General features: G+C 37.9%; 1 protein-coding gene across 1 annotated transcript in view; it reads right to left on the bottom strand.

The window, feature by feature from the left end:
- Positions 1–24,257, bottom strand: part of BRWD1 (bromodomain and WD repeat domain containing 1) — a 55,989-nt gene extending 31,732 nt beyond the window's left edge. Inside the window, exons 1-20 of the mRNA XM_061453543.1 lie at positions 24,012–24,257; positions 23,766–23,824; positions 23,532–23,561; positions 23,280–23,339; positions 20,022–20,172; positions 18,699–18,797; positions 17,946–18,106; positions 17,120–17,341; positions 14,971–15,071; positions 13,383–13,453; positions 12,051–12,151; positions 10,520–10,560; positions 9,556–9,654; positions 7,274–7,424; positions 6,530–6,664; positions 5,016–5,144; positions 3,050–3,275; positions 2,436–2,621; positions 1,450–1,633; positions 623–713 (exon numbers count right to left, since the gene is read on the bottom strand). Coding sequence (XP_061309527.1) covers positions 623–713; positions 1,450–1,633; positions 2,436–2,621; positions 3,050–3,275; positions 5,016–5,144; positions 6,530–6,664; positions 7,274–7,424; positions 9,556–9,654; positions 10,520–10,560; positions 12,051–12,151; positions 13,383–13,453; positions 14,971–15,071; positions 17,120–17,341; positions 17,946–18,106; positions 18,699–18,797; positions 20,022–20,172; positions 23,280–23,339; positions 23,532–23,561; positions 23,766–23,824; positions 24,012–24,087 — 2,373 coding nt within the window. The 5' untranslated portion in view covers positions 24,088–24,257. The remainder of the gene's footprint in view (positions 1–622; positions 714–1,449; positions 1,634–2,435; positions 2,622–3,049; positions 3,276–5,015; positions 5,145–6,529; positions 6,665–7,273; positions 7,425–9,555; positions 9,655–10,519; positions 10,561–12,050; positions 12,152–13,382; positions 13,454–14,970; positions 15,072–17,119; positions 17,342–17,945; positions 18,107–18,698; positions 18,798–20,021; positions 20,173–23,279; positions 23,340–23,531; positions 23,562–23,765; positions 23,825–24,011) is intronic.
- Between the last annotated feature and the right edge of the window lie 350 nt (positions 24,258–24,607).

Here is a 24,607-nt window from a genome sequence, read left to right as displayed (position 1 = left end):
GCCTACAAACGTGCAATTCTTAGAGGACCAGAAATCCTCAACTCCCCCAGTTAGCAGGGGGGTGCAGTAGAATTCTTGCATTAAACTGTTTTGTACTGCACGACACAGCGAATCAGGCCACTACAGTATGAAAATTTTACAATAAACAATTTTTCCTTCATACTGTTCTTTTCCAGAAAATGGCTAGTGAAAAAAATATTAAAAACTGAGCAAGTCTGAAAAAGTTGCCCTCCACACGAAACACTGCCATCTGAAGTGACAAGGGAATAGCAATATAGCCTACAGTTCTTCAAATACGGCACCTTGAACTCTTTCATTTGCACCTCAGTCCTTTAGCATGGACCTGCAAGAGCGTCTTTGAAACTTTTAACTGCAGTGAAACCAGAATGGGCTGAAATCAAACCTACCTTTAAAATTAACTTAGATGGAAGGAGGAAAGATTGAAAGAAAAAAGAATTCTATGCCTTCATAAAAATAAATCCAACCTTGTCCTCCAGTAAGCAGAAGTTGAATCAGCAGGAACCTTTGAAGACCACACCTTCAGAAATACCTGCTTTCATTTTTTAAACCATGATTCATCCCTGGGCACAGAATGTCCATTTTCCTGGAAGCTGTCACCTACCTTTTCCAGTGACTCGAATGACTTTTTCTTTTCCGTTGCATAGAGATCTCTCTCCTCTTCCCCTTTTGCAATCCGATATCCTTCCTGCTTCCTAAAAGAAAGCAATGAAAATCTAATTCGACATCTGTTCTGGCAATGTTAAAAAAAGTAAAATTATCTGTTTTCTTTAAAGGACTCAAACACCTATACCATATTCTCATTTCCAGATAATGAGAATGAATATTAAGAAAGTCTTCCTTGAAAATACCAGAATGTAATAAACTTTCTCAACTGCATTTTCAGCCCACATTTTTCTCTTCAATTACGCTACCTCCCAACACCAAGACAGCTTTTTAGGTGCTTCAGAGATGTGGGAGCACATATGGCTGTACTGTTAAAAAGAACTATATAGCTATCAATATTAATTCTCCTTTTCACAGATGCATACTGCAAACACATTTGAAAGCAGCAAGCTGCTTTAGCATTTCAAGTGCTCAGTGCTGGTTGTTAACACATCACCCCCACAAGCCTCACAAAAGCACAATCCTTCAGGATACACTTTCATCTAAATAAATTTAACCTATATCACTTCACTTTGGCAAGAATCAAAGTAATCTAGCCATCCTCAAGATGACTTAAAACATTGAAATATGGGAAAATAATTCTCTATTAAACTAGAGAAACCATTGATAAGACTTCACAATGAAAAAGATCTTAAGCACAGCTGACCATAACACTAAACTTCAATTTGTACCATGTATCTTTGTTAGCTTAAGTCTAGATTTAGAAAGAACAACTTGATGTGTTCTCTCTAGTCACATCTGCAGCCCTGTAAGCTGCCTACAGACCTGAGTAAGCTTGGTGGTATTTCTGGTACAACAACTCTTCGTCTCCAAGCCTGAAGATCTCGCTCAGTAGCCATCTGACTTCGTGGAGCATTCTGATGCATCTGACGTACACCTTCAACTTGCCCACTACGTCGCAGGCCAATATTGGGAGGAGACTGGATGTCTAAACTTGGTCTTCTAAAAGCTAAAATATAAAAAAAAAAACCCAAAAACAAAACAGACAGAATTTTTTTTTCCAGACTACGGAGAATTAGAATCTTGTTTCTTCCTTCTACAAGATAAAAATTTCACACTTTACATACTTTTAGCTCCATAATCCTAAGTATAGGACTAATCATCACCTTAAGAAAATTACTGTGAGATTACACATATACTTTTAAAGTGGTTATTTCTACTACTATTTTAATACAGTGAAAGGAAGTATAATGTGACAGAGGTGTTTTTCTGTATTATTTGAGGCAGTTCTGAGGTTAGTGGGGTTTTTAAAGAGCACTTTTTCTGGAGATAAGCTTACATAATCAAAACTACAAGGACATAGTTCAGAAGAGTGTCTGGTTTAAATCTATAAAGAAGGGAGAGGGAAATCCAGTTTGAATAATACTGTACCGTATTATTACAGAATAATAATAAAATAAAAATACTAAAAAATTAAAATATTTATTCTGCAAACTTTAGAGGAGAATAAATGTAGCTCCTATAAATGTTATTTGTGTTCTTTAAAAATACTATTAAGCATGAGGCACTTTACAAGGAATACAATTAAAAGAGAAAACTCTTTAAAAGGAAAAGCAAAGCACCTTTGTTTTGTGATTTAATCACAGGAGTAGCAGTGTTTTAATGAACAAAAAAAAAAAATCTTAATCAGCTATCACTATATTAAGGGAATCTTTGTCCAGGATACAACAAAGTTAAAACCCATTTGAAATATTTCACACAGCATAAGAAAGATACGAAAGTTACTTAAGAATTTACCAGCCAGTACTAACCTCTTCTAGGCGTTCCTTCCCCATTTTGTGGAACACTTGAAGCAGATTCTTGATCTGCACCAATTCTCTGATCTTGTTGTAGTTGCAATTGTCTAATCATGCCATCAAGAATGCTGGGTTCCAAGCCTTGCTCATCTTGATCAACAGTCTGTTGGCCTATAACTTGTTCAACCACTTCTCCGTCACCTTGCAAGTATAATACAAATAAAATGAATGGGTACAATTAACTGACTCCTGTAAACTATTTAATCTCATTGTTCACATCACCATGAGACATGTTCTACAACTAAACACAATGAAAACCATTCCTAAAATTATTCCGATTGCTTATTCCAAATAAGACATTTACAGAGCTTACAACTTAAACACAGTTTGTGCATGTCGGTGCCTGCAGACAGGATTAAGACATACATTCGAATAAATTTTTTTTTTCTGCTTGTTTAAAGTCATATTCACTGTGAGACTTTTCAGCATCTTTAGTGAACATGATAGATAGTATATGCGAAAACAAAGGCATTTTACATCACCTATGTCACATCTACTCAGTTTCCATTGAGAATTACTACAGTAACTCCCACTTCCGGATTTTAAGTCCTCAGTGATAGTGTTCTTACTTGTTGCTACATAACCAAGTTGAGGAATCAAATGTTCATCTGCACAGTTCTCTCTTCCTGGCACCAATCTTTGATATTTTGTTGGATGAGGGTTTCCATCCACATCTACCAAGAAGGGAGGGGGCATGAGATGAGGAGCCTGTTGAGTCTGCTCATCTAGAACATAGTTGTTAGAGTCTCGAATAAGTGGCCGGTAGTCAGTGTGGAAGAACATCTGATCAGGAATCTAGAAAGAAATTAAGTTTTATGTTATCAATTTGAAAAAGAGTATGCTAAAGAACAGAGAAGAACAAGTGACAGTAAAATATCCAGAATCTCCTTAAAAGAAAGGGCCAGTTCACAATATGAAGAGTTACACAGAGCTACAATCAACCTGTATGCATGTTGCAGTACTCATTTTTTTTGCTAGTGCTTTGGCAGGCAGCAAAATGCTTTTAGAAAACAGCAAACTAAGGTAACTGAAAGCAGAACCACTGCTTTACACTTAAATATTTTATATCTCATTCTGTTTCTTAAAGCTCCACACAAAGAAAAAGTTTCCCTGGTTTCCATGCAAGAAAATCATTGCCTGAAGTTCATCATAAACTCTCAAAATTTCTTTCTTAATTATGCAATGTCCACCAGTAATTTTTTGCTGTAACTGAAACAGTCTGTTAAATTCATGCAGCTGAACGAAAATGATGACATACATATTAGACCATAGTATCTTTGCTCCAGCAGTGATGAGCAAGATGAAAAGCGCAAGTTTCAATTTCATCATAGAATGGTTTGGGTTGGAAGGGACCTTAAGGATCATCTAGTTCCACCCCCTGTCACAGGAAGGCACACCTTCCATTAGACCAGGTTGTTCAAAGCCCCGTTCAACCCGGCTTTTTTTTCAAAAAAATTCAGCAAAGAGTGAAGAGCAAGAAAAAAAATCTTTAAAATGCCAAACACGGAATTACTGTTGCAACTTAAGAGAGAAGTGAAGAAAAGCATAGATCAGAACTGCACTTTTAAGAGCCATTTCAAAAAAAACCAAACACATGTATTTATCAAAATAAAAAAGAAACATACTGATGGATTCAAAAAAGCGTTAACATTTATGCCATGAACATTTTTCTAACATTTCAAAACCCACAGTGTTGGAAGAATATTTATTTTTGCTTATTTTTATCAAACTACTGCAGCAAATTTGTGTTTGAATAAGCAAAGGCCTAAAGAACTGTAAATTCTACTAACTGAAATAAACCAGCAAATTATTCTTAACATACAACCAGCATGCTTTTTTGTCAATTAGGTAGGAGTGCTCACCACCCACCAACTGATACCCAGCCAAACCCAAGCAGTGATCTGGCCCTTCCCGGTAACTCTGCCCAGTTAATATACCACGCATGATGCGCTGTGGTATGGAATGCCCCTTTGGCTACTCTGGGTCAGGTGTCCTGTCTGTGCTTCCTTCCATATTCCCCTCCTCCCTGGCAGAGCATGAGACTCAGAAAGCTCTTGATCAGGGTAAACATTATTTAGCAACAACTAAAAACATCAGTGCGTTGTCAGCACTGTTTTCAGACTAAGGTCAAAAACACAGCACTGCACCAGCTACTAAGGAGAAAAATGACTGCTACTGCTGAACCCAGGACAGTGATACATTTCAATCTTTAAACACCAAACTATTTTCAGAAAATAGAAATAAAAGTAATTTTGAGGCTGAATAATTAACATGCAATTAGCTGGCTGGAAGATGTATTCCAGAAAAGTTCTTGGGAGCTACTCCCAAGGGAATGTTAAGACACTGGTTGTTTCTGCAGTGCCAGGACCATACATACAAGAGAACTCAGTCATCAAGGAACCTGTTATATTTTAATCCCATACCCGTACAAAACCTTTTTTTTTTTTTACATATGATGTTTTAAAGGAATAGATTTACCTAATCTAATTCAGTTAGAAGCTTGAATAAACAAGTCCAATAAAAAGCTAAACTTACCTTTTCATAAGGCCTGCTACAGCCAAAACCAAATATCAGTAGATGCCCATGAGAATCTGTACATGCAAAATGCTGCCCATCTGGTGAAAATTTACAGTCAAAAACGGCACCGTGTCCCTGGCCTTCAATCTAGATTGAAGGAAAGAAAATTAAGACGTGACCATTTTTTTTCTGAACAAATGATAGTGCAACATCAAAAACTAATTACTTTATCAAAAGCAGTCATGCACCTGTTAAATATCTCCATTAAAATACAAATAATCTCATTATTTCAGTTTTTTTCTTTTCCCCTTGACATGCAAGCTCCTGAGTTGTAGTTTTAAAAATATGCATTCAATTTTAAAAGATGCACTAAAGGGTATGGAAACTTGGTATTATGAAAAAAGAAAAAAAAAAGAAAAAAAAAAAAAGAAGAGGCTTTTGGAGGCTTTTTAGCTGTTAGTATACTATATAAAAATAAATTGCAGCTAATGTATACTGATTTTGAAAAACACAGGGAATCTTAAAGCTAAAGAAAAAAAAAAAGAAAAAAAATCACTTCACTATTGACTGTAACCAGAAAAAAATATTAAAACCTTAATATGAACACTGGATCAGAACTTAAGTCTCAAGGAAAATAACCTTTATAAAGTGTTAATCATGAGTTGTCAAATAGAGCAAATGTTATGGGAGCTCTCAAGAAGAACTGCACCAATCCACTAATGCTTATGGTAATAATATTACAATTTTTAAGGCTGTTGAGAATACAAATATTTGCCCATAAGACACTTGAAATTATGGTCTAAACCAAGACCTTTCACTCTTTTAGATGAGACCTCATCTCAATTAAGGGGAACAGCTACTGTGAATGAGGTGCACAAAGATCTTTAGTAACAAAGAGCAGAAAAGCCCCGGTGTCACTATTCACCACACCTCACAGACAGAAGGTCAAGTCTGAAGAGGTCAGACGTTGACTGTGATGAAAGTAAAGTCCTGTTCTGCTCCCCTACACCTCACAATCCTCACACCTAATGGCAAATTCTTACAATGCATCTTCCTTGGCTCAGAAGCTTATTAAGACTTCCCTGACCAAATTCAACTTGGGAAGCCTACAGGAAAGCAGCAGTGGAAGGAAGTGAGGAATACTTTCGCAGATCAGTGAACTACCTCAAGTTAGTGTAAGATTCAGTGAGAGGCACTTGATTCAACGTAGAGAAAAGAAGTGGCCAGCTGAGAGCAGAGAAAGGAGGCAACATTGGCCCTTTTCTGCCACACTAAACTGTTAAAACTGGCTCCTGATCACTTTGCACCTACAGTTACAGTAACCAAGATATTCAGTGGTAAAAGCTCCAGGGAAAAAAAAAAAAAATCATAAATTATGCTGTATTGGTTTGGATTTTTTTGGATAGTTGTTTTTTGGTGTCTGTTTTACAAAACAGAGCAGTGGGTGTGTGTGGTGGTGCAATTCTTCAAACTAATATGCGAACACACTACTGTGCACTAAGAAAAGAAATGGCACTTATAAAAGGTCTTACCATGTTAAAATAATGCTTTGTTTTTGTGCCTCTGGTAATGTCCCATATAAAGATGTTGCCATCATGACCTGCAGACAGCATTATCCTGGAATCAAAAGGATGGGTCTCCAAGACAAATACTTCATCCGCATGCCCCTAGAATTTAAAATTGCATATCATATGCAAACACAAGGACATAAATTCACATCAACACGATATTTACAGTAGAGTCCAAAGCACTGTACTGTCCTCTTCTGACACTCAGACTTTCGGAAAATTAGAACCCTACATGCTGCCCCCAAGAATACATGGACTTTTCCCAATTCATATTCCACCTATCTCGACTGCTACTTGTGGCACCTAAGTAGAGCAAACCTCCAAGTAGTCAGAGAGACTATAATTTGAAATTTACTCATTTTCTAGATTCAAGCAGGAACTCTAGAAATATGGATATTTTGCCAAAGGACAGCAAACTATTCAATGGACAAGTATGTTACTGCATAAAAAAAATTATTTATTCCATTCCAGAAGCAAGTTCAACACAGCAGCTAGGAAAAGGATTGATCAAATCCAGGAGGAAGCAGCTAGTTTTGGTTATTAAAAAAAAAAAAAGGTAAAAATAAATAATCTAACAAACACTATACCTACTTTATCATTCACACAAAGCTTTGAAGAGAAATCAGATCTAGTTACAAATTCGGTGTGCACATATCATTGCAATTCTAGGAAGACCATCTACTTCAAAAAGCAAGTAAAATTACATACCACCAAGTCATGAAGCAATTGCCCTGTACAGGAATTCCAAACTTTGAGCAGATGGTTATTCACAGCCGTAACAACATAGTTATCGTTTTGGTTCCAAGCTATCATGGTTACTTTAGGCTTCATAAATTTGTCTTCCTCTGAACATGCGTCACTATTTTAAAGAATTAAAGAGGATAAGATATTTTTAATTTGCCCATTTCAATCTCTAAGCACAGGAAAATAACTTGTTTTCCCATGTTAATGATCAGACAAGGATATGGAAGAATTAATTTTGAAACTCTTGCCCATAAAGTACTTCTTTTTCTTTTTTTTTTTTTTTGAGCAATCAACTATAAAGCAGATCTGGATTTCTAGCATACTTGTTTCACAGGACATGCTAACCTCTTTCTCATTTCAGATGCAAGGCAAAAAGGCTTTTTAGAGCCTTGTCTCTTTTAGAATCAAAAGTGCTAACATAATTTCTTTAAAAAGTTGGACTTTTTACCATGAAGAGCTTTGAAACTGTTTCAGAAGCTAACCTCTACAATAAAACATTGTCCTCGGTTCAGCAGTAGCAACCGTTTTTCTCCTTTTTAGTAGCTGGTGCAGTGCAGTGTTTTTGACTTTCAGCCTGGGAACACCACTTGATAACACCCATGTTTTTAATTGTTACTAAGTAATGTTTAGTCTGACAAAGGGCTTTGTGAGTCTCATGCTCTGCCAGGGAGGAGGGGAATTCAGGAGGAAGCAGAGACAGGACACCTGACTCAAACTAGCCAAAGAGGTATTGCATACCACAGCACGGTATGCCCCGTATATAAACTGGGGGCAGTTACCCGGAAGGGCTAGAACACCGCTCAGGTCAGGCTGGGTATTGTTTGGCACGTGGTGAGCAATTGTATTCTCTTCCCCTGTTATTTTCCTTATCATTATTGGTGGTAGCAGTAGTGGGTTTGCGTTATAACTTAGTTAGTGAACTGTTCTTATCTCAACTCGTGGGAGTTACATTCTTTTGATTCTCCTCCCCATCCCTCCAACAGCGGGGAGAGGAAAGGGGGGCAGGGGAGCAAGTGAGCTGCTGCGTGGTTCTGAGTCCCTGGCTGGGCTTAAACCACGACATAACATAATTTCTTTAAAAAGTTGGGACTTTTTACCATCAAGAGCTTTGAAACTGTTTCAGAAGCTAATCTCTACAATAAAACATTTTTTTCTGACTCCCAACGTATATACGTTAAAGATAATACTTTCTATTAATGTCAATCTATCTCCTTGTTTCTCTCCCCAAAATACATTTATAAGGTGCATAACACTCTCTCTCAGCATTGGTCAACTGAAACAACAAGCTTTCTTTGAAACACAGCTTCACACAGTATTATCTATATTCCACATCAACCAGTAGCCTGGTTTAAAAAAAAGACACTCTCTAAAATGACATACAACTGTGCATATTAACCCAGAAAGACACCAGTAAGGTCTTACATATTAATACCACTTAATAAAACCACTTTACCACTTTATTTTTTTTTTTTCATGACTGCATCACAAGAAGAGCTTGCAACCACTCTCCAATCACCTCATATACCCAAGGGTTTTTGTGTTAGTTCCCCCCTCTCTTTTAATCACCTATAAATAAATTTCTGGTTAGTGTCTACAAAAGCTGACTGAGCATTCTGTACTACCGTAAGTCAACCATCTTTCACGTTTATCCAGTGCCACGCAATATTCTGATCTTAATTTGGAATACCATTTTTCAAACTGCATGCTACCAGTGTATTTCATTAATACACATTTTAAAAAGTACAAAAAAAGATCAATTAAAATAGTCAGCAAGATCAGTTCTTGATGAAACCTACCCATTATCCATCATTACCACTCCAGAAAAAGGTTATGATCTACTTTATTTTTACTAATTTTAAAAATGTTTCTCCAGTCAGGTGTCTGACTGAAATCCAGATAAAGATCTACTGCACTTTCTAGTAACTTTTTTCCCTCATAACAAAGGAAATACGATTAATTTGGCACAATGTACATTTGAAAGCTATATATATATATTTTTGCATTTAGTCAAGCACAGACTGAAATTAGACTTAATTTATGCATTTAGTATAGATTTATGCATTTAGACAAGCACAGACTGAAATCAGAGTTTGCAGACTTAGCAAACTGTTAAATGACCAGAACACTCATTTCATCCCCCTCAAAGACCACACTACTTCATCCTAATATTGATGAGTTTTTCAAACTTTCTGGCTTAGTACAACAGATGAAAATGAAAAAAAAAAAAAAGGCAACTCTTCACATACCCTGGTAATCGATCAGACATATCCAACAATATACTCCTCCATTCTGCTTGCTCAAAATGCCAGATTCGAGCTGTTCCATCTCTACTGCCACTTATGAACCTTGAAGAAGTTTAAAAAGATTGTTAATTCACCTTCAAAAGAATTTGCTTTTAGGTATATTTAATTACACACCACCACAATTTAAAACATTACAGCAGAAGACTGCTAGAATTGAAATCTTTGATTTCCGTGCAAGAGAATTCTTTATTATTACCAGTCCATTAACTTTCTTTCCAGTAGCCCAGGAAAGAGTTTTTCTGAACTGTAGTGTTCTTGGTAACAGTTATCTGGCTTTCAAGAAGAGAAAAAATCCCAATTAAAAAAAAAAAAAAAGCAGCTGCAATTTAGGGTTACAAGTGTAAGTCTGCCCTGAAGGCTGAAATCCACATCTTCATTAGTGATAGACAAATCAGAGATCAATTTTGATTCCATTCTGTGCTAGAAAGATCAGTGAAGTTTTACAAATGAAATTTATACAACTCACCCTTATCCCCCTTTTTCTCCCCCCCCCCCCCCCCCCGCCAAACAGCTGTAAAACTCTGTTAAATCGATTTCCTTAAAAATTAATAGAAGGCTAGGAAAAAATTAAAAGGATTAAAACTGATTTTAGATCATTTACATTGCATTGTTCCATTTCCTATTTTGGTCCAATACTGAAAGAAGGGGGAAGAAGAGGTTTATGAAGCCACAAGTATATTGGGTATGTTAAAAAGTACCCCTCTAGGTAAATAAAAACCCAGCCAGTCTAAAGACATTGTCAAACGAAGATTAATAGCTAAGAAAGCTGAAAATTGTCTTCTCATGGATTAGTCCAAATTTCCCCTCTAAGTTTCAAGTAGAATTTTCTTACTGGAAAACTGCAGGTGAGAACAATAATACATTTTTAATTCCAAATAATGTATTGTTTGTTCACATTTCAACATACCTATCACCACTGTTAGAAAACTGAATGCTGTCAACTTTATCCTGTAAGAAAAAATACAGTTTGTTAGAAATTCTATTTTTAAACAGAAAATATGATTTCATATTTTTTCATATTCACAAATCTGAGTTTATCAAGATCTGAAACAATGAAAAAATTGCAGATTGTATAACTGCTAAATTTTAACTGCAAGGTGAAACAAGTCCAACAAATACCAGAATTCACTAACTGTTAATGTATTTAAAATGCAAGCTTTTAAAAAAGTCCCAATTAAATATGAATGACTGACAGATGAAGTAACTATCCATTAATAACCTGGCAGCCAATTAACTAATATTGAGTATATATTTCCAATATCTTAAGACAATTAAATTGAGAGGAATCTGTTGTTCCCACTCCTACTTATACCCTCCTTAAGAAATATACAATTAATTACTTTTTTTAATCACAATATGAACTACGGGAAAAGTAAATGGCACACTCAGGTATCTTCAGATCTGAAAGTCTTCTCTAAATCAAAAATACATATTGATCAAGCCTTACCACTGTAACATAAATGGTTAAAGTCAGATTCAGTGCTCGAGAAAACATATTAAGGCAAACAATTTTAAGATGGCTATTTTAAGAGCTGCCCTTGAAAGACCTGTAAGGGTTCAACAAAATCTAAATTCTCCACAGTAAAACTAAAGATTCTTTGTGTATCGAATGCTGAAAAAAGAAAATGACCCAAGCTTCAGCACACAAACATAAGCAAAGCTTCCCTTAGATTCCACAGCAGGGAAAGTCTGAGGTATACAACACTAAGGTACACAAATAAAAAATAAGAGCATTTTATCTAAGATAAACCTGTTTTCCTAACAGGTATCAGTTGTATCAAGAAAGCAAGTAAAGACAGACACCACACACTACATAAAGCACATGGGAAAATAACACTAAACCAGCAAGCTGACTTACTATGTAGGAAGCATAAAGTAGCTTGCACAGCCACTGAAAACTTGAGTAAAGGTCAAGATAAACACAAGCAAAATTATAGAAACTCAATCTCATTTAAACATTTGATACAAAAGGCTTCAGGTAATAACCTGAGTAATGAAAACCACATTCTCAGCCTATCTACTTCCTGTATACAGCATATAATATATAGGCAGCTAAGTACACGTGCATCAGAGGGAAGCAATAGAACAAATCACCCAGTTTAGAATTAGATAAATGTATGACATCCAGTTGGAAAGATGGAAAGACGGAATTCTAAGTATCATCTTGATACATTCCAGCCTTTTAAATGGTCATCCCATTGACATGACTGGCTGAAATTCTGCATAAGTTCTAAAAATATTCAATAAAAGAACATGACTACAAACCCACTAACAACATTAGCTGGCTGGACAGGGCTTTGAGCAACCTGATCTAGTGGAAGGCAGGTTGGAACCAGATGATCTTTTAGGTCTCTTTCAACAAAAAACATTCTGTGATTAACTTGCAACTTCAATACTGCTTGAAATAACCGATTATTAGATTTAACAATCTTACTTACAGCATGACTTTCCAATTCAGCTATTTTCTCAGGTGTTTCAGAGCCAAAAAAGTACATCCTGATGACATGGTCAGTGCTACCAGTTGCTAAAAACATACCACCTGTAAAAAAAAAAAAAAGCAATATTTAAGCAACAGTATAAGAAATTAAACACATCACCAACATTTCTCAGATGCTTGGTTTAACAAAAGTAAATTGAAGAGTTAAAAATAATCTTAAGAGTGTCACATTTTTAATGTTCCTCCACTGACATACAGATATGGAAGGAAGCCCCCCTCCTGCTCCAGAAAGCACTCTCAATCATAGCAGAGAAAAAAAAGTCACAGTCAGTGTTATAAAGTTTTAACAATATGTACCTGGAAGAATGTTGAAACATTTGACACCTCTAACTGCACACAGAAGCCATTGGTTATGGGGAATATTTCTAGTCACCAACATAACTACCTAGCTTACTCTTTCACTGTAACATGTGTCTCATTTGGGGCACATAAATTGCTTCAAAACTGGGTGGGAGCATAAGTAAACCAGTCTAAGTACACTGGTATTTAGCCATGGGGGCAGCAATACTACAAGCTGCCTCCTGGCATTTGAAAGTGCTGTCAAAAACAACCCAAACAAAGAAAATTTCAAACCCCCCCAAACCCAAACAAACCCAGGGCTATTCCCTGACAACACTAACAAGCTACGGTTTGATTTCTATTTTATTTCCGCAATTGCGAAGTTTGTTCTAATGTTCCTAGTGTCCAGTACCAGTAAGCCTTCCCACAAGCCACCCACATGATTGAAAGAAAGAAGACTGTAAGGCAGGAGTGAAGCACATTTATAAGTATTTTTGTGGATTCTTAAGAATGGATCTTTATGAACTCCCTGCATACAAGCAGCACAGAATCAGGATCTCCTGCTACTGGCTGTAACCACTTCCACTGCTCTTCACTGCGGTTATCTTAGAGAACTAATTTTGCCCCTGACACTATACTAAGGGTTTTAAAAAAAAAAAACAAACCAAACAAACAAAAAACCCAAAAACCAAACCAAAACCTCACACCCAAACCCAGTAAAAATGAATACAAAGTAATCAAGCACCTGGTGACTTCTGTAAAATTACCAATGGCAAAAGGGAAATAATATCACTTAAGTTCAACAGCCTTCAACTGTTGACTAAGGCAAGTAACGCTATTTAAGGTCATAGGCTAACAGTACACATATATACAATTGCTTACTTAGACAGCTGCTGGTTTTCTGTATTTTAAAGCTGTCACCACCAGAGTATTACAACTGCTTATGGGGAAAGACAGAAATCACAATGCTAAACTCAAACTGTACGTGACTTACCTACACTGAATGAAGAGCAAAGCATCTGAACACCTGGTCTAGGTTTCTCTGTGAATTTCACTGGCCGACTGCTTAAAAAGAAAAGATGTTTGAAACAGGACAAAATAAAGGTATGCTTCTTCAAACATCTACATAACAGGTACTTCTTAAACACATGCAGTAACTTCCGTAAATCTTGTGCAGGAGGATAAGCAATAAGGTTTACTTTTCAAAAGTAGTGTACACACATACACAAATAGTATTTGAAGTCCACAGAGCTTATGACATTTTCTGCAAGACGCTATTACCTCACAAGGATAACATGACATGCCAAAGAAGGTTTATTCTCACTCATCCTTTGGCAAGTATGATTTACACCCTGCACAACATACCCATGAAGTACTGAACTCTTGACCTCAAATTACAATCAATCAACAGTACATTAAATAAGGCCTACCAAATAGCATAACTGCAGAATACTGTGCATAATCGTAACATTTTACAAAAGTAACTAAAAGTTTGCAGCAAAGCACACATGATGATTTAAAAGACTGGTTCTTGTTCTGCAAGTCACGTACAAACTCTTCCAGTTGACATGGCCATAAATCTCACAGAAAGTAGATAATAAGAACTCCATTGAGGAGAAATCCTGCAAACTGTGCCACCTACAAACATTATAGGTTTCTACTTATTATTCTACTGCTTTTCTGTTCAAGCGTTTTCTGTTTATCAAAGGAAATGTTGACACCTTCAGTAAAAGAACATTTCGTTGTTTTGATGATACAAAGTATAGGAGATTCAAATCCTAAGAATGCTGCTTTGAGACCTACCAATGCTAAATTAAATTTAAGTCCATGCTTATACAACTTTAAACAACTTTTACATCTCTTACAGGCCTCTAAATTAATTTTAGGAGAATAATTAAACACACCCCTCCTACAACTTACAGCCTAAAAGGTTCTTCATATGAAGCTATGCCTTTGATAGTTTTTGCTGCAATTCGACTACCTTAAGATCACAACTAGGAATTAAAAGGCAAAACAACCGTCTGCTTTCTAAAGCACTGATTGTTTTTTATTTTTTATAGCTGCTTTAATGTAAAATGGATAATTTTATACCAACTACCATCATATGGCACAATACAAGATACACACTGATCATCCCAGATCTCTCTTTTCTGGTAATAACCTAATTGTTTATTTGTACAAATAAACAGCAATCACATACAGAGCATTAAAACCTACCTTGAACATACTCTGCTGCAAGTTCTTTAAGAGATATCCTAAACTACAGGACTGTTGAAACCTCAACACAAACAAAAAGCTTTATTATGCTGTCCCAACATATTTATGTTTGCAGCAATTCTAGTTGTTCTATATACACTTTCAGTGTAGCAAGAAATTTATTTCCCAACTAACCTCCCAGGACAACAGAATAACATACATTTGTATAGTTAGCAATGGTGCTTTAAAATAATTACGTAATAGATTACTTTCACAACATCTTTATTATATTATCACAACAAAAAACTTCTTTTTTGCTAGTTAAAAGCAACTGACTTAACAGAATATAGCATGGAACAGAATTAATCAGCAACCCATTTACATACTTGAATTTCATTGAATCTGTATCCCATTGCCAAAAGCAAACAGTTCCATCTGCACCAGTAGAGACCATGTATCGCATGGAGCCTTTCACCATTGGACTAAACTAAAGAGAAGAAAGTAAAGTCAGACACATACAAAAAAGAGATACCTAAAAACCTTCATAAGCTTCTAAAAACCTTAATGTAAAACCATGATTTACTTTGAATTTTCCACTAAAACTGCTAAAGCAGTTGTTGGTAACTTACTGTAAATGTTTACAAAAGAACATCTCCTATATTTTAAAATAAGTTGTCTTCTATGTTTCAATTATTGCATTATATAAAACCAATTTATTCACTGCTCTGAGGTCTTAACTAACCACATTTGTTCACAAAAAATTTTGTCAATGACTGAAGTAACGAGCAGAGCAGACTGGAAATGAAATTAAAAAAAAAAAGGAAGGTAGTTTCACTAGACAGGCTAATTTTTTTAAACTCTATAATAAAGCAGAGCTTCAGTTGTGAGACAGTTCAAGTAAGCGTAACCCAGCATTACAAATGAATTTATAGGACGTCCTCACTCATACTTGTTTAAGACATGGCTTTATCGGTATGCATAGAACTGCCCTTCAGAAAACTTCAGAAGTTCTTTAAATTTCAGAAGTTTAAAGAACTCAAGTTACACAAGTTGCTGTAAATTGTTCATCCACTACTACTACTGTTGGGAAGGGACATATAAATTGTCTATATTGAAATTACAGTACTGGGACATATTGTCTAGGTCATGCTTTGCCAAGAAGGTTGGACCAGATGAGCCTTGAGGTTCCTTCCAACCTTGGATTCTATGACAAGACACTTAAATAGAAGAAATCCACTACACTACAATAAAATAAACACCACGAATAAGTTCTTTCCCATTAAAAAAAAACAACAAAAAAACAGGAGAAAAAATGCAATTAATGCCACAGAAACTCTGCAAATACAAAACTTACTTTGAGAGGCAGCATTCTGAGAAAACAGCAAAATTATTTTCTGCACTGAACTTAAGTTGTCAGGCAGCCACTTCACCCCTCAACATCAGCCTGTTTGTCTCACTGGATAACATAACACTGGATAACAACAAATCTGGGTAATGAGCTACTTATGCATTTATGTGTTAAATAAGGAATTACAAAGGCCAAACCAAGACTGAATCCAAAGGACTACCAATAGCTCAAAGTATCATAACACCTTCAAATTTACACAAAATACTACACTGAACATCTCTGCACTTTTGAAATAACTCACATTTTTGAGATTAAATGAAATACCCATATCACAGAAGTTGTAAGTATCACATACTGGATCCAAACACTCATCCACATAAACCAGTATATCACGTCTCCAGCAACAGACACAAGGAAGACACAGTATTTCCCAGAAATTCTCTTTAGTTCTGACAGCTCAAATATTAGAGGTAGTGATCTATCTTAACTGAAGAAGGATTCCTGTCATTATTTTCAGTTAAGTACTCGGGAAATCCAAGGTGTAGGGAACAGGGTTTTTTTGTGTAGGTTTCTCTTGTTGTTTTCACTGATTTTTGACATTAGTATTTAAATGTTCACATTTTAATATTCCCCAAGAAATAATTTCAGTCACGTGAAAACCAAAGTGACAGGCACAGTGAAAGCTGATTCACTTAGATGTGAAAAAGTAAGATGGACACTTGGCAAGTTACTTCTCCATGTAGTAACAGCAGTCACAAAGTACTTTTCTCCACAAACAGAAAATGAGGCAGTAATCTTTCTTTATAAGAAGTTGTAAAACAAATATGGAAGGTTCTGTTGGTGTAGAGCATTCCTGTAACTATGTTTCTGAATTACAATAAGCAACTAAGGAAACTGGTTATTTCTAACCAACATGACAGCTACCTAGCCATAAGGTGTCCCATTAATCTAAATCCTACTACTAAAGCAGACTCTTAACTTCTCAAATCAGGTGCAACAGCATTTTCCTTCCCTCCCCCCAAATTATTCCTGATTGTCTACTATTTGACTAAAATACCTTTAAACTTTCCAGACCATGCTGTCATATGAAATTTATCTGAGTTTCATGGACTGGCTGCTTCTTACAATCCATTTACACTATTCGTGCTCCAATACTTAGACATACCTAGAAAAACCCCAAAACCTACCTGTAATGAGGTAATGGACCCTGTGTGCCCATGGAGGACCGCAACTGGTGCACAAGTTCTAAGACACCACACTCTGATCATCTTATCACAGCTTCCAGCTGCAATCATAGTGTTTTCATAATTGACAGCCATATCAGAAATCTCTGCTGAATGTCCTCGTAAAGTGGCAAATAACCTGCCATTATGAGTTGACCAAATCTTCACCAAACAGTCATCTGAGCCCTAGAAAGAAACGTTTTTTACACTCAGCAAGGATTTTCAAAGACATTCAGGATAAAAGTTTCAGGTTTCCCTTAAAGAACCTAATTATGTTTTTGCACAGCTTGGTAAATTATACTTCTACGTAAAACTATGTATGAGCTTAAAAAAATAACGTCAAAATACTCACTTATGGTTCAGAATTACAGCGCAATCACCACAGATCTACACCATATAATGCAAAAAATCTGGAATAAGTTTGAGGGAATTCCTTACACGAAGGGGCCAATGAAAGTACCATTCTGCAAAATCCATCTCTCCTCTGCCACTTTATAAAGAACATGAAACATGCTTAACATTGAACTACATCACTGAATAAAGCTCTTTCACAATGTCAATACCTGACCAGACAATTACATACTCCATTTCTTACATGCTTCCAACCTTACAATTTACATCAAATTACATCAAATTGTTCTACTTAAGCACAGCAATGGAGCTCATTGGCTACATGTTAGCACTCCTGATATGCACCTCCAGAAGTTTTAACATAACATGCATTTCAAAATTCTTTTCCTTGCATCCATCTAGAGCTATAATCAGATTTGGATCTATTTCATGAACTTACAGTAAATATTCTATGTCCAGTCCTATCGAATGCAACACAATATACAGAAGAAAGATGGCCAAGAATCCGTCTGTGCATCTTGACATGCTGATACATACTTCCTGGAAATGAAGTACTGAACTTTGCATATCCAGTTAACTGTTTTGCTCGATGTACTTCCACTAGAACACAAAGAAATCAAAGAATAAATGTACTGATATTTAAAACAGGTCTATTCTAAAACAGGATTTTATTTAACTTGCACTACTACTTAGCAACTTACTAGAAGTGACTTTCAGAATTTATAAAGTAACATTGTTTTGTATTTGCAATTTTTTCTATGTATAAAACCAAGATTGCATTTTAAACTTGTTCCAATCAAAAAAGTAAAATCAAAACAGTCCCTAAAAAAGAAGTGCTAAGTGTTATCTTTATTTTCCCATGGCTCTCTATGGCTTCCATACCTTAAACCATACAAGAGCTCTTCTATCCAAAGGAGAAGGACTTCTGTCTCCTGTAGGTTTAGCTAGCTAATACAGGGGCTTTTAAAAAAAAACAAAGTCATCTAGAGGCCATTGTCTCATGAGTGCTGTGAGCCGAGGTTTGTACCCAATACATAATTCCAGTGAAGTCACAGAAAGTTCTCCAGATGAGCCTACAGATCCAGCTCTGATCTTTTTTCTGCTGTGATGTTTTCAGCATCACAGCAAGGCCAGTCTCAAGGCACACACTGTGTGTTCATGGCAGCAGTGGTGAGTGTTGCAAAGAGCTTACCGAGATTTGGTGGTGCGCCATAGTTCACAGGAAATTCAGGAGGTCTTCCTCTATGAAGAGCAGCAAACGCAGAGCCCTTCCAAACTGTGTTCCTGCAATCTTTAAAACCAATTGTACATGTTTAAAACAAAAACATAACTACATGTTTAAATGCCAAAAGACGGTAAAGAACATACCTATAGGTGGTTTCAAACACAGTACTAAAACAACTGAAAAACTAGGAACACCAAATGCCCCAAAACTTTTTACAAACAGCGTAGCACCAGAGAAAATTCCACTTAGTATGGTAACAAAAGGAAAAAAAACTAATACAACCAACCACCAATCTTTGAAACCACTCCTAAGTGGAGATGCTCCTGCAGTTCACATAACACAAAGCTAACCTTTCAAAACAATTTTTCCTACTCATCCCCAGTGCAAAGCATTTAAGACTGTTGACATTTTAATGCATATCTGTTCATAAGTATTTACTGAACATTTATTAGTATGAAATTATTTAACTAGATGAACTCAAGAGCTCCCTTCCATCTGACAGTTCTGCGATTCTTAAAAAAAATATCCACACTGACAACTACTTTGACACCCTCACACTGAAATAATTGTTCTATCCTGATTTTCAGGACAGAGGAGTCACTGTCATTCAGTGTGCATCCTTTAGGGCAGTTAGGACAGTTAACTGAAAATGCAACAGTACCCCACAAATCAGTGCCACATCATAGCATCTAGCTACCTACCCAGCAGAACTTCAGACAAACACATGAACTTCCCAGAAACAAGGAGGTAAGTCTAAAGCTAAAACCTACTCTATCAACATTTGTGCCTATGCACTGCCAACCATTCCCTTTAAGTTATGGGTGAGGACTTTCTTCCTCCTTATCTAGAGAATTCACAAATACTAATTTTGATGCTATTTGCATTAACCACAAAAACTTTCAGAAAGCTGGTGTCAACTGTCTCACATTTGCACTGAACTGAATATAACAGCTGCTGCATTCAGAACCATCATGGGCCAATATACTACTGGGAATAAGCTAAAGAAACAGCACCTGTGTCCTGATGATTCATTTATTGCAGTAACACTGAAAACTAGCCATATTCCACAGGCTCAGCACTCAGAGTAACAATACCTCTTGTGATGCAACTTAAAACAATCTCTTCATAACAGCCAATATATAGTTTATGCATAAAATCCTGGTGTTCAAGCACAGTACTGAAACGGGGGGCCAATTCTGGTGAAAGCTCACCCCTTTTAAAAATTCCAAGTCTTCACCATATACTTATGAAAATGTATCATACCCATATCAAATAACAAACAGACCATACCTTTCGCTGTACGTAACAATGACTGTCTCCCTGCACCAAGCAAGGAATTCACTCTAGAAATGCTGGGTGGTATTTCCTTATCCAATATAGGGCCAATACGCTTGCAAATTTGTAACAAATGGTCTGGAGCCACATGTTTGTTGGACAGCACCTGGCAGAAATGAAAGTTTAAATATATATATGTATATATATATATATATGGTATATCCAGAACAGATGACTCAAACAATATTTATTATACGAATACTGACACTTTTAAACTTGTAAAACAAAATCAATTCCGCTAAGCTAGTAAATTCAGCCAGTACTCTCCAAGAATGGGAGAACTATGGTAAAAATAATTGCAGTAAACTCACTTACTGCTTTTTAGTATTTTACTACTGAAAGCCTGCCATATTCACACATACGGCTCCCATTCATGCAGCACCCCACAATAAGCGTCTTTGCCCCATTCACCCAGTTATTAAAATATAAAAAATAAAATTCAAACCCTCATAACTCAAGATTATGGAAAATTTTGTTGTAATCAAGAATGAGAATTTATGCCAACTAGTACTTCAGTCACACAGTACTTGTTCAGTAAACTGCAACCCAGTAGGCTTGAGTACAATCTCTCTGAAAACAGTTTCCTTGAAGAGACAGTACTACACAGCCCAAAACTGCCCTACTTCCTTAAGCCAAAAGGATCAAAACAGTCATATATCCAGGAAGGAACTCATACTACCTACATCTAACAGTTGGAAAAAATACATACACACTCTGATGTTTCAGTCAAGAACAGATGTAAGTGGGTTTTGATTATTTTTCACCCTTTACATTCTGGGAATTCAGTGAAAAATAATCCTTATCTAACCATAAAGTCAATCGCAATACTGCAGAAGTTAAATACACGAAGTAGCTTTTACATAGACTTGAGTAAACCAAACCATCAGAATCATAAATTTATGCTACTGGGGAGGCCTGAATCAACAGGCACAACAGGCCCCATGTTTACTCCACTCTCTGATCTTGCCACGTCAAAACCAGTTGGACCCAGAAGCCACACTGCTACTTCAGCAGCCAGACCATTCCCAGGCAATACATCCAAGAAATGCAGCAGGCCACACCAACACAGATATGTGGCCTCTTGCCCATGTAGCTCAGAACACAAGCAGAACTAGCTCATGCTTATGATGCTATTCCCTTAGCCTAACAACAGAACTTGGATGAGGGAAATCCTGACAAGGCTGACTTGTCATCAGAACAGTGGGAATAAAAATACCACATGCTGTCATGTAACAAAAAGTTTCTCAAATGCACACCGAGTATGGAGAAAGTACAATTTAAGCCACAACCTATTATTTGCTTTGATATTAAAAACCCAAGTAAGGTATAAAATCTCAGGGGGTATTGGATGTATTGCTGGGGGAGTGGGGAGGTGGCAATATCAGTAAAATAGTTAACATTACCATACAGCTCAGCAGATACTTGGTTGATTATGAGAAATACATTTGGTAGTCCAAAAGATTACAAAATGCACTTTTTCATCATACATTTATAATTTTTGCCTCTTGAATTGGTACAGAGCAGTACCAGCCACAACCTTCAGGACAGAAAGCTCAGCATACTTTATGCCAAGCGTTATAAACCATTTTGTTTGCACGCCATTATCAGGAACTATATATTCCAAAAGCAATCCCTGATGGAAGCATGCATACAAAACCTTGCAATTCATTTCCTTTTTAAGTAGCTTTCCTCAGATTTTGGAAGGACCAGGCATTTTGAACTCCTGCTCCAATTCCATGAACAAAGAGGAAAATAAATAATTGCACCATACAATTGCATTTGTCTGTGGCCTCTGCAAATTCAGAGCGAGACCAATGAGGCAACAAGCGGTGCCCAAAGACCCTCAAAAGCAGAAACTAAAACCTTCACAAGATCAATTTGATATTGTGAAATACTATTATCCTGTGTAGAGATTTGTTTTAAATTCTGTAGGGAAAAAAGGTAGAAGAAGCATTAGTATCTTTAATATATTAAAGACTTAATGTGACAACTGTATATGCATAATAAACACAGTTTAAAAAATCTGTAGTGAAGTCAGAAGAATCCACAACATCTCCCAGAAACACTACTTTTTTTTTTCCAAAAGAAATACAACCAACAAACATAAAGCCATCCAAAAAATCCTTTTAAAACTTAATAGTAGTTTTAATGTTTGCTAAATTCAAGTCAGAGCTTGAAAGTATTCCTGTTTAGCAAGACTAGGCTTTTCAGTGACTTAAAGCATTAATCTAAAACCTCATTTGCTCAACTGACCACACTGACAAGTAGAAGAAGCAGAACCCAGCTTATCATTTTAAGCAGCATTTAAATAGTTGAATGCTTTAAGCAAAATCTTCTTCCCTATGCAAACATGATTCTGAGACGTTCAAGAGATACACAAGAGGAACAAGGGGATTTACCTATAACATTACACAAGCTGATGGTAAGGGGGAAGTCAGTCAATCAACCTGGAATGCCTAAATCTCAAGGGGAAAAAGGCGAGAATAAGCATCTGTTTAAAGGAAACAAGATCAACTCCAATAAAGCAGGATAAAGCTACACTGGGCAGGCATCATCAGGCCATCACTTTGCAAGATTCAACTATCAAATATACTCTGCCACTTAAGAACCAGTACAACAGAACACCAAGAGAAAGCTTTCCATTCTGAAACAGATATAAGTTAAAACACCTGAAACAAACATCAGCCATAGAAGGCAAAAAGTACATGCTATTGAGAGATCACTCATATCTTCCTAGTATTCACAAAGCTATGACCAGTGAGTAGGCAGAGATAAAGAGCATACTCATAGGCACCAGAGCTGCCAACCCTTGATTTCTGAACAGCGATTTCGTTTCCTAATCTGTTGAAGGGGACTGCTGAAGCCAAACAGAAAATAAATACCGTCAAATCAAAACGCACTTAACAAATTCACTGGTGAAGCTCTGAAATGAAACCTTGCTTCAGATTGGTTCTTCCCTGTATGTAGGCAGTGGCATGTACCAAAGCACAACGCCAAGCTCCACCTCTGCTATGTAAACAATATCCCCAATTTAAACCACCACTTGTGTTTTTGTTAGTCTAATGTAAAGATATTAAAGGCCCTTTTAAAAAAAAAATGTATAATGTCTTAGCAGAGCCTGAATGAAACTGGAACGTAAAGTTTTCTGCCTACTTTTAAAGCAAAACGTTATCATCCTAATTAAAAGTTTTAACAGAAAAAAAAACAACTCACCAATTCTTCATAACTTCTATAATGCTCATTTCCTTGCCAATCCAACCTTTTAGGAAGCAACTAAATGGAGGAGGGGGAAAAAAAAGAAAAAAAAAGTGAGTGGTTAAAAGGGAAGAAGGGAGATATCCAACACAATGCGCGTTGAGGCGGAAAAGTTGAGACAGTAGAGTGGAAGAAACTTGAATGACTCGTAAAGTAAGGGAAACTTTTGACTACAGCGAGAGAGATTATTTCATCAGAGCCCACACAGACCTGGTGCTGCTCCAGTTCCTGCACCAGCACCTGCAGAAAAAGGGAAAAAAAAACACTGATTAAGGGACAAGCAAGCCTCCGGCTCCTCAAGAACTGAGGGGGAGCGGGGGGGGGGGGGGGGGGGGGCGGGGGAGGGTCTGTTCACAGCTCCCCTTTCATGCTCCCTGCGGCAGCGAACGGCCGAGGGGTCCGAGCCCGTGAGCCCTGGTGAGTGTGCGGCACCCCTGTACTCACCTTCAGCGCCCTCCTGCAGGGCCCGGTAGTCAGGAAACGAGCTATGAGGAAATAGAGCTCTGCAAAAGACACGGGGAGAGACGGGGGGTGAGGCCGGCGCCGAGGGGGGGGGGAGAGGGGAGAGGGGGGGAGCCCCCGGGGTGACTGTAATTCATAATCACGGTCAGGAAGATGGCGGCAGGGAGCGGCGACACCGGCAGTAGCTCTCGCCCTGGCCCGCGGCCGCTCGCGCCCCGCCGGTTTTACCTGATTCAATGAGCGGCAGGGACACGCCGCCGCCGACGCCGCCGCCCGAGTTAGAAGAGGCCGGGGGCTCGGCCATGTCGGCTCCGGCCCCGGCGGCTGCCGCACGCTTGCTCTGTACAGTCGCTCCTGGCGGCGGCCGTTGCTGCCCGGGCAGGGTTTAGGACTCAGTCAGCGCCTGGCGCGGGTAGGGCCCGGCTCGGCATAGCCCTGTCAGCGCCGCCCCTCCCCCACCGCCAACCGCCCCCCCACTCCCCCCCCTCCCCCTCTGTGCTCTCTCCCCTCCCCTCTGCTCCGCGCGCGGGAGCGAGCCTCCCCCGCCGGACGTCGCGCTCGCGCTCCGGCTGCTCTCCCCTCCCCGCCCCCCTTCTTAGTACAGCCTCTGCGCCGCCGCCATCACCGCCGCGCAACCAGCCACGGCACCGCCGCCGCCGCGACACCTGGCGCCGGGCACGCCCGGGGGAGGGCGGGAGCGCAAGGAGGGGAGGAAGAAAAAGTAGTCCCTGTCCCGGGAGCGCGGGGAGCGGCACGCGGCTGGACGGGGTCGGTGCGCGTGTGTCCGCGGAACACGTGCCGGGAAGAGCGGCGGGGAGAGAGGA

This window comes from Pezoporus flaviventris, unplaced genomic scaffold, assembly GCF_033815535.1.
Source record: "Pezoporus flaviventris isolate CSIRO_AGI_PZ_B2104156 unplaced genomic scaffold, CSIRO_AGI_Pfla_v1 ptg000015l, whole genome shotgun sequence".
NCBI classification, from domain to species: Eukaryota; Metazoa; Chordata; class Aves; order Psittaciformes; family Psittacidae; genus Pezoporus; species Pezoporus flaviventris.
Note: the sequence above shows the minus strand (reverse complement) of the source record. Positions and strands in the feature narration are given on the sequence as shown.